Source organism: Pogona vitticeps, chromosome 1 (genome assembly GCF_051106095.1).
Source record: "Pogona vitticeps strain Pit_001003342236 chromosome 1, PviZW2.1, whole genome shotgun sequence".
NCBI classification, from domain to species: Eukaryota; Metazoa; Chordata; class Lepidosauria; order Squamata; family Agamidae; genus Pogona; species Pogona vitticeps.
In genome coordinates this window covers 192,906,089-192,917,111 of record NC_135783.1, presented here as the reverse complement: position 1 = coordinate 192,917,111, position 11,023 = coordinate 192,906,089, and the positions used below count along the sequence as shown (strand labels likewise).

Genomic DNA, 11,023 nt, shown 5'->3' with positions numbered 1-11,023 from the left:
TACCTTCCTTTTATCCACTAACAATATGATAGATTAACTGCACTGAGAAGACAAAGCAATAACTTTTCCTCCTACTTCCACACTCGGAAGAATTTTGCCTTACCTAAGAACATTCAACAAAATGGCGTTTTTGCCTTCGGTAAAAAGAATAATTTTGGGCAGCCATTTCTACTCATACCTCAATCACAATGCAAAGTATTTCTTTGACTATGTAAATATGTAGTCACCAACTAACCTGAGTTTTGTCTTGCATAAGCAAGACAAAACTCTCATATGCAGTGAACATTGATAAAAACTATACATTTGAGCTGGCGTCACAGTCTCAACCACTTTAAGCTATATTTGGATTGTATGAGGGGAAACCAGTAAAATCCAAGTGTTTCTACTGTTTTTATTTGACAGCATGGGGTTGACATATTGGACACGACTTGCTTTTGTTTTAAGTTGTGGGGCCAAAAAGAAGAAGGCAAAGAGGGAAATGTGTGGATGGAAAAGGAACAGGATTTGTCAGATTGATAATGAAAGGGCATCCTTGTGTACTGTGAGCCCACAAAATTCTGGAGCCAGTCCTATGGTACATCACCATGGCTTCTTATGGTAGACACCATGATGAACCCAGATTCTGGGAAAGCTCTCAGACCTAAACTACTATCGGAGCAGATTTACGATTCTAAAACATGCACAAATGTAGAAAGTCACAAAATTCCAAGATTTTCAAGTTTGTGGAAGTCCTGAGTTTTATGTACCTCTGTCCAAAACCCAAAGATTCCCAGAGTTCCATGAGGTACAAACAGAAATCCACTGTAGAGCAGAGACTTCCATAAACATGTCAACGTCTGCAAAAGGGTTAACCATGGGATTGGGTCTATTGACCACAAGATATCACATTGCATGGGAATCGTTTGGAAGACATCTGCAATTGTAAAACCACTTCTCTGGCAAAGTCCATACTGTGGGTCTTCTAATCTTCATTTCAAGGAAATTCTTGGTCGCTACAGTTTTCTATTTCGATTAAGAAAAGCAACTCAGTAGGCAAATGAATGATACAGACAGTCACGATGACAGTCTTGCATTCTGTAGTCACAGTAACCATGCAAATTGCCTTCGGTGTAAGTAAGGATATGATTGCAATATGAGTTTAACCATTAAAAAAATGTGGTTCCTCAGTTTTTGTTTTTGTTTTAATTATAAAGGAAAAGGAAACACAAAAGCACTGGTAAATAATGAGTATGGAAAATGTTAAATAAAGCAGGTAATACAAATGATGTGGTCAAAACAATAAATTTCCAGAGCACTTGAGTGGTGATTATATCCTTTCAATGACGATTTCATCATTAATCAGCTTTACTCGTTGTCTCTTCCTTTTCCTGCGGATTTTCATCATACCCCTTTTTTTGGGAAAGAAACCTGGATGGAACAAAAGAGAATCAGAATGTTTTGTTTTTTCAAAAACATGGTTTTTCCAAACTGTGAGGTTCTTATTTTTGGTTGGCCCAAGATGCCCCCCAGAAGAAGGAAATGATAAACCGTTTCCGAGTACTCTTTACCTAGAAAACCCTGAAAAAGGTCACTGTAAGTCAAAACTGACGTTATGGCCCATAAGTATTGTTTATTATGTTTGATGGGCTGAGGATATTTTGTCTTTATGCTATTCGTAAGAACAGTAAACCGAATATGTTTATGCGTTTGCTAAGAGCTGCCAAGTGGCATCTGAGCTATGGGGATCCTAATAGAGTTTTCAAGATATGTGAGAGATTTAGGGAGTGGTTTTACCATTGCTACCCTGTGGTAAATTTCCATGGACAAGTGGGGATTTGAACCCACATCACCTGAGCCTGAGTTCAACACTTTATCCCCTATATCACATTGACACTCAAACATAATTTATAAATGAACGAGTGAATAAATGAATATTAATGGAAATAAATAAATAAATGTAAAAGAGAGGGTATAAAGGATTCATGATTTAGTTCTTTAAAAAAATTGAGCATGGAATGAGAACACTACTGGGTTGGCTATCCTGCTGGAAAAAGTAACAGGATGGTGTGGTCAAGAAATCCTAATCAAAAGCTTGGGTTTGAACGAGGCACAACAAATTATGAGCTTCCGATAACTCCTTGACTTAAGAGCAGTAAAGTGTGAACTAGTGCAATTAGAAGAGGTTCCCGCCAACCTAGCGGTTCGAAAGCATGCAAATGCAAGTAGATAAATAGGGACCATCTCGGTGGGAAGGTAACAGCGTTCCGTGTCTAAGTCGCACTGGCCATGTGACCACGCAAGATTGTCTTCGGACAAAACGCTGGCTCTATGGCTTGGAAACGGGGATGAGCACCGCCCCCTAGAATCGAAAACGACTGGACAAAAATTGTCAAGGGGAACCTTTACCTTTGCCTTTACCTAGCCTGCATGTGCAATCAAAGATAAAGGTATGGTTACACAGCAAAACATAATTAAACAGGTTGCCCGCCAACATTCGAGGTGATGTTCTCTCATGAGGCTACCAATATTCTTTCCCATGAAGTGTGTTTATGGCACCTGTTGCTTAAAACACCCATCTTTTCTCATGTAGACGAGTGACAGAGATCAGTTTTCTGGAATCTAATAAAAAAAATAGTGGTGCTTCATAGAGTCACCCAGTTCAGGATATAACATGCTGAGTTGCTCAAAGGGTGTCTTTTTGTAAACTTTCCAAACAAAATGAAAACAACCAGATGGGTGCCTCATATTTGTCTGGTACTTCACATCTGATGAATGGGGATTCTTGAATTTGTGTGGAATTACATTTTTGCCATGTTTGCATCTTTGCTTTCTAGACTTGTTGAATTCTTGCCTCACATTCCAATACTGTATGTTTTATAATAAAGAAATGAATTGAAGCCTGGTATCAGAATGAGCCCCCTAGTGCAGTGGTTATACTGCAGTACTGCAACCACAACTCTGCTCATAACCTGGGTTCAATCCCAGGTAGCCGGCTCAAGGTTCACTCAGCCTTCCATCCTTCCTAGGTCCGTAAACTGACTACACGGCTTGCTGGGGTGTGGTAATGTGTAGCTTGCATAATTAAATTGTAAACCAACCAGAGAGTGCTTTAAGCACTATGGGACAGTATATAAACTGCATGCTTTGCTTTAATGTTTTATTTTAATGTTTTATTTCAATGTTTTATACCTAGGTATAAACCTATACCTAGGTACGTGAACCGGTAAAGCCTCTCAGGATGGCCTTTAGAAAAGGTGACCTGAGTATGTTCAATTAATAGCCCAGTCTAGAGCTGACAAGATACAGATGACATATCTAGAGTGAACCCTCATTCTAATATGTAAAACATTGTTTCACAAGCTACAGGCTAGTTTGCTGCAGCTGTAGAAATCTAATGAATGGGTCAGAGAGAGCCGCCCTCATCCCATATTTTAGAATGAGGCATCTTCCCCAGCTCCGTCTCTGAGCCATCCCGGATGCAACCATAATTCCAGCAAGGCAGAGCTCTCCGTCCTTCCTAGCCCTACTTTCCTCATGACTCTGCACTCCGGGTGATTGACAAACTGCACGGCCAAAGTGAACATGCTGGTGGTGAGCTTGACCTGGGGACCAGGTTGAGAATTTGGTGTGACTTATCCATTCAGCATAACCTTTCTCCAAGCTGGATCGAAAATAATCACCCTTATGTCTCACATTTGTCGTTGTGACCATACCTTTCTTACACATCTGCAGGCACGACTTTCTCGTCGTAAAGTTGTTTTCGTTCCCACCACATCCGCTGTAGCTGAAGGGGCGGCACTTTCCAGTTGAGTAGTTGTAGAAGAACCTTTTTGCTTGGGCTCTGCAAAGACCTCTATCCATGTGCATCATGCAGAGGGAAGGCAGAAGGACAGGCTCTAGACACAGGGAGGAAGCACGGTGAGAAACAACTGCATTTTTAAGGCTGCTTTTTAGTGTTTTTCCTGCTACAAATACACACTTCTTTGAGTGTTGCAAAGCAATTCTCTGCCATTCAAATGAACCTGTATTTATATTTTGAGGGAATATATACATTTTTAGTTGTTAAAGCGGTTATTCTAAAAATAAGAAAAAACACAAATCTTTCTAAAAGACATAGAATTATGCATTTTTGACGTTTAGTCCAGCTGTGTCTGACTCTAGGGCGTGGTGCTCATCCCCATCTCCAAGCTTTAGAGCCAGTGTTTGTCCGTAGACAGTTTCCGTGGTCACGTGGCCAGCATGACTAGACACGGAACGCCATTACCTTCCCACCGAGGTGGTACCTATTTATCTACTCGCATTTATATGCTTTCGAACTGCTACGTTGGCAGGAGCTGGGACAAGAGACGGGAGCTCACTCCGTCGCGTGGATTCAATCTTACGAATGCTGGTTTTCTGACCTTGCAGCACAGAGGCTTCTGCAGTTTAACCTGCAGCACCACCACATCCCTAGAATTATGCATAAACCATGCCAAAAGGGCATAGGCAACAACATGACAAATTCACCCACCTCAGTAATAATCAAGATAATCATATGGCTAATTTCTATTTCGAGGCCAGAATCCTAACAGTTAGTTATACGACTGTTGAGTCCAATGGCATAAACTGTAGACATGCATTGTTGCTGGCTAGCATTGCTGCTAGTTCACTTGCCTTTAAAATTGCATGTTGGTGTTGTACAGTGAGGGAAACAAATGACATTTTGTTAACAAGCACCAATTCACCCCTCAAATGCACTTATGCCAGTGTAAGTAACCAATAGGATTCTGGCAAATATCATCGAACCCAAGACTGCTGTAAATCCTTTTTTTTAAAATACACTTTTTAGAAATGTTAAAACAGAAATATCTCAAGGCCTACATCCAACTTGAAAATCACCATGATCATGTTTGAACTTTCAGAGCCTTCCTTTTACAGATTATCCAGAGCCATCTACTTATGCCCCAGTCTATATACCCTCTAGAATAGGGTTTTAGGTGCAAGGAAGGCGAAGGGACAGGCGGGGCTACAGGAGGAGGAAAATTGTTCTGTTTGCCTTTGAAGGAGTTGCTTCCACATGAATAATATCAACACTGGAATTGACACAAATATATTAAAAATAGCAAAAACTGCAGAGTAAATTCTGATAAAAATGAACTAACATGACCAAAGTGTGGCTAGTGTTTACATTAGTAAATATATTGGATCATACTAAATTTGGTTCATTATGCAGAAATCAGTGCTGGATACAAAAGCATTCCACCCTCCAAGAAATATAGCAGTAGTGCTTAAAAATTGCCCATTATATAAAGCATAATCAAGGACTAGCTCAAGACACTTGCTGCTTAAGAAATTCAATATATGTGGTAAGTCTGAGCACACAAAGTATTGGTTGAAAACAAACCTTTGGTTTTTTTCCTCAGCTCTGTTTTTGTTTTGTTTTGGTTTGCTTTGTGCATGTTTTGTTGTGTGTGTATGTGTTTCCAAAGTTGTGGTTGATACCCTCTCTCCAAAATCAAGGCAATTCAGGCCACAAATCAACTGACCCCTTTGATCACTTGATCACTATGACATATCACTTCTTGAAGCTTGATTTCCATCACAACTATCATTATAGTCCCATAGAAAACTAATTCTACTATAGCCACCCCTTTGTCTCTATATGAGTGGTGTGCAAAACTTGAAGTCAAGCACAGGCTTTGCCAGCGGCAGCATCTACAAACAGCAGACTGATAGCACAGTCCTCTGCATAGTCACACCCAGTCACTATAGCCCACTTGAGTGTGCTTTTGGACTCAGCCCTGTCTTTAGAACACCAATTATTGGCTGTGTCCATTTCAGCCATTAACCAATTTAGACTGATCGCCCAGATGCACTCCTGCCTAGATGCTGCATCCCTGATAACATTGGTGCATGCGCTGATGATTTCTAAGATTGACTGCTGTAACACTATATGGACCTGCCATTGAGGCTTATCCAGAGATTACAATGGGTGTGGAATGCAGCAGTCAGACTGGTGTCAAGTGTGAACAAATTGGATCACATCTCTCAGGTCTTGGTTTGCCTGCATTGGCTTCCTGTTGTGTTCTGGGCCCGGTTCCAGATTTTTGTGCTAGTCTATAAATCCCTCAGTGGTTTGGGGTCCCATTACTTGTCAGAGCATCTTTTCCTAAGAGCATCAGCCCACATCACTCATTATTCATAGGCTTCACTTCTTCAAGTTACTACACCAAGAAAGTCAAAGAAGATAGTCAACAGAAAACACACCTTCTTGGTTGTGGCCCCTTACCCTTGGAATAGGCTCCCAATGGAAGTACATCAGGTTGCCCTCTCTACCATCTTTTAAGAGGATGCTGAAAATGGTCCTCTTTCAAGAGGCATTCAGGAACATCCTCCCTTAGGCCAACAGTTCCTTGTTTCTGCCATCTCTTGCGGTTTTTAATACATTGTATATGTCTCACGTATGTCCAGTGTAGGTGTGGTTCGGTTTATGATTTGTGTTGTTTGCTTATTTCCCTTTTTTGGTTTGTTGTAAATCACTTAGAGTAGGGATTTGCACTAAGTCAGCGGCAAATAAATAAATAAATAAATAAATAAATAGGTTATTGGATTGCGACCTGAATGGTGTCTACAGCTGCAATGCCAAAAATGACACAACACTCTCCAAACTTGCACGTAGCCAAACTTTATTGAGGAGATCTTGTTGGTTGCTCCCAGCACACTTCCCATGTTTTCTAGCCAGTATGCACAATCCAGAAACTGCCTGCCAGTCACCAGATGCACATATGGGTAGAAATGCAGATTGCCAGAAGCAAAATGTGATGAAAATGATCAGTCTTTTTCCAGCTGTTGCCTTCTCCCTCCCATACAACTGTGAATTGTAAAAAAAAAGTTAAAAATGACATGCCTCAGTCTTTGACAGAGTAAAGATCTATGGAGAAATATTTGTAGTGCATCCTTAAAGCACTGCTCTCAGATTAGATATAAATCAAGATCTAAGATAAGGAAGTCATCACAGTATATACTTAATTCCTATCAAAATATGCATGTCCATTACTTAGCTTTCTACTAATTTGAGGGCGTCAGTCACAGCCTGAAAAATCATCGCCACAAAGTAATCCTGATGCAATGATACGTATGATTGCATATAAAAACAAACCAATCCAACATCAATTGTCTGGTATTTTAATGAGTCTCCCAAATGCTTCCCCATGTTGCCAATACACCACACAGGATTGCAACACAACCACCAACAGACAAAGATCTTGGCTCCAAGTTTAAGAAAGACAAAAAAAAATTCCATGTTGGCAGTGCAGTGCAGAGGAAAATCCTACGGAACTGAAATTTACAGCAAACTGCAGCATTCACAACACTTTGAATAAATAAACAAATGCAAAGCAGAAAACTTTGAAATCCTATTGTTTAGCAGAATAAGCTATGCTAGAGCAGGCCCATTGAATCAGTGGGGCTTTGGTGAGTCAAGTCCTCCATAAATTCCACTGATTCACATGGGCCTGCTCAAGTTATGAATTACTTTGGTATAGTAAGTCACAATTAGAATAGGCCCATTTGAGTCCATGAAACTTACTGAGGAGTCGACTCACCAAATCTCCACTGATTCAATAGGTCTACTTTAGTGCAACTTACGAGTCTTTTGACTCCCACAAATGCAAAATTTGCTTGCTGTTTTTTTAAAGGATTCATAGTTTCTTAGCTAGTAGCGAGTTCTTCCTCTGGCAGATATTGGGCTGCACTGATGGACCATTAGTTAAGCTGTTATCTCCTTTTCTACCAATTTCTTTCCATTCTCCTCTACAAATCTTTTTCATAATACTAACTACTTTTGTATTAACTTCTGCTTTCTGATGGTTCTTCTCTGGAAATAAGACAGGCTAATCAGAACTTCAGAAAGAGATTCAGATAAGAAATACTATAGTGGTATTCCTAATCCTTTTGAAACAATGCATACCTTGTTCAACAAGTGGGGTGCTTTCATTCACTCTGCTAAACATCGCAACATCATCCTCTGTTTTCAGTCCATTGGATAAAGGCACTGAAAGAACAGAAGCAGAGATAAGAGGTTTTTAAAATAATGTGCACAGAAAACATCTTATTGGCACATAATTAATTTTATGGCAGGGGAAAAATGGAAAAAGACTGCATGGTCCCCAAAAATAATACAAATGCAAGAGCAGGTGATACCTTTATCAGACCATTGAAAAAATAACAACTAGCTGTTTATGATAAATCATCTTCTTCAGGCTGTGCACCCACATCTTGTGGATAGTTCAATATTACGGCAGTGCATCATTTGAAACCATAGTTTTACATATTATACAGTATATATATGGATGCAGTCTCTCTCTCTTCCCCCCCTCACACACAGAGAGAGCTAGCAAGCATAATATTATTTTGTATGTACTGTATTTCCTTTTCATTAGGAATTCAGTCACATTTTTCAAAGCCAGTCATTCCCACTGAAGATTCAGCAGGCCACTGATTTGCTACTGTAGTGTTCCATCATTTCTTCAAGATTTAATGACTATCCTTCCCTTTTGCTTTTTCCCCAGGGTAAAACTGAGAGAGGGGGGGGAGAGAGAGACTAGCTGCATGCTGTCAGTTCAAAAACTTCATCAAAAGATGTTGTGGAGGAGGGACAATTATGACTTCAGACTAATGGTGAGGGGTTGCCTGTCAGCATTTTCAAGTAGTAAGTTTGCCATCCAACATTTTCCTCAACATTCTGGCTTTCTATGTGTTTGCAACAAAGATTAGAAATTTTCTTTTTTGAATACTGCTCCCAGAATTCTTTAGTCAGGAAGGCCAGTGGCCCTACTGGTGGGGAGTTCTCAACTGACCAAAATTCTAACTTGGACTTCTGCAGACATGGAATTCTGCAAATCATTCAACTTCTCTCCTGAGATCTGAGGCCTGCTTATGAACTGGAACCCCAGAAGAAGGAAGGGAAATGTTAAACCCTCCTTTTTGAAACCCTGTGCAATGTTACTGGACAGTATGTTTTTTCATACATACCCTTTTGGACATGTGGAGTCCTACTGTCTGCTGTGCTAAAGAGCAAGCTGTCGTTCTCTGCTTGAGACATGGCCACTAAAGGAGCTGGAAGGAAAGAGTCAGTGATAAAACAGGTTTTAAACACTGTGTGTAGTGGAGCCAGGAAGGAGTGACTGATGTATTTAATTTTTAAAAAATCCCTGTGGTTTCTGAATGTGGGATATTGTGCTTCTGTACCCATGAATTCAAAAAGCCAGGTAATGACCCAATACCATCCCTGTGTTGGCTGCAGAAAAAGGATGCCACGTTTTGCCTAGCAAAGGGCAGCCTGAATGTTGATGAAACCCATGGCAGCCATCAAGATGGTCTAGAGCAGTGGTGTCGAACTGTGGCCCTCCAGATGTTCTTGGCCTTCAACTCCCAGAAATCCTGGCCAGCAGAGGGGGTGGTGAAGGCTTCTGGGAGTTGAAGTCCAAGAACATCTGGAGGGCCACAGTTCGACACCACTGGTCTAGAGGATGTTCACTACCATTCACCAAGTGAGACTGCACAAGGGAAAATCCCAGAAGCCGATTCCTTTTTTTCATCAGTTAACCACTTCTCACCCAAACACAAAGCAATGGTCAGGGCTGTTTTTCAACACCGTGGATGGTAGTAATTTGCTGTTGCACAATATCTCCTCCTTCCTTGTCCTTTAAAAAGTCACCACTGTTCAGTTCATTTACAATTACATTTTACAAAAGGTGTTCCCACTCTGTGCTCAGCAATATGCTTCATTGCTGCCATGTTGCTCACATAATTTCTTCAAGAAGGATTTAAATAGTACCCTTCCACTTTTCTTTTCTTCCATATTAAGGAAAAAAACATTGTCTTTACAGTACATTCATGTAAATTTGTGGGGTAGGGGGTCAGGACTCGGCTGGTATATTCTGAATGGCTGTTTGTTTTTGATAGAACACATTAAAAGGCGTGTGCGATCCTTTGCATTTCAGGAAATAGAGTTTCATCCCAGACTTCTCTCTGGGAAGAATAGGTGGATCTGTCAGTTTCACTTCCTCCCACATTGGGTTTTTTTTTAAATAAAAAAACCCCTCACTTTCCTACTGTTGAATTTATGAAGAAATTTCTGCATTCTGATGTTCTTCCCCAAAATGAACCAACTGACCAAACACAACCATACCATTGTATTCACTCAGTACAGCTATTTTCAATATGGAGAGAACCACCATGTGCCTTCCTGCCATGACACTATTAAAAATGAGTAGCCAGTCAGGAGAAAGAACAGCAGTTCTAATGTGGCAGAAGAAACATGGCTGAATACACAGGGATTGAAGGCCAAATTTTGAAGAGCTGGGAACTAAGTGCCTTTTTCCTCATCCTTTGGTGTGAATCCTTCACTTTTGCCTTCTCCCACATTCCCATGTTTTCTCTCACTTTTGTGAAGAAATGTTTGAAATTTAACAAATGCACCAGACATAATTCTCCTTCCTCATTGCCATGTGACACGGTAGCTTTCCATGTGCCTGGGATTCTCTAAACGAGAGAAAGATTTGAATCCACAACCCCTCGTTTGAAATGAAAAACAGTATCGTCTCTCCTAGGAATCAGAATTCAAGGAAGAATGATGGGAATTTCCTTAATTCTTATTCCACAACAAGCTTTTTAAATGTATACCTCGCTGCACAATTGGAGTACTGTTACCAGCTTCGTTAAAGGGCAAATTGTCCTCCTCTGTTTGCAGTGCATTGATTAAAGGGTCTGGAAGAAAGAAACAATGATACAGAGGCTCTGTATTGGGAAGAGAACATGATGACTGCCACATACTTAGTACAACATCAATACATTATTTTAATCTTTCTTTTTACTGTGGGTCATATCCAAGGTTTGAAAAGCAGAAAAATCTGAAGCATTCATGGTATTCTGCTAGAGGTCACACAAGAGCCACAACTAACGGAAGCAACACCTGAGCAAGCGGGCATTATATGGTGAGTAAGGCCTTGCCATTAGTTTTGCAATGCCTTGTCTTAGTTTAAATTAAGCTTTAAGTTTTACT

General features: G+C 40.4%; 1 protein-coding gene across 4 annotated transcripts in view; it reads right to left on the bottom strand.

Annotated features, from left to right (window-relative positions):
* Positions 1-1,163: 1,163 nt before the first annotated feature.
* Positions 1,164-11,023, bottom strand: part of TFPI (tissue factor pathway inhibitor) — a 43,518-nt gene continuing 33,658 nt past the window's right edge. For 2 of the 4 annotated variants that reach the window (XM_078393605.1, XM_072981293.2), the window contains 4 exons: positions 10,645-10,728; positions 8,992-9,075; positions 7,928-8,011; positions 1,164-1,407 (listed from right to left, as the gene is read on the bottom strand). In XM_078393605.1, coding sequence (XP_078249731.1) covers positions 1,307-1,407; positions 7,928-8,011; positions 8,992-9,075; positions 10,645-10,728 — 353 coding nt within the window. In that variant the 3' untranslated portion in view covers positions 1,164-1,306. Of the gene's footprint in view, positions 1,408-3,692; positions 3,876-6,627; positions 6,830-7,927; positions 8,012-8,991; positions 9,076-10,644; positions 10,729-11,023 lie in introns of those variants that run through there. The other 2 variants (XM_072981285.2, XM_072981290.2) reach the window with 2 other exon arrangements.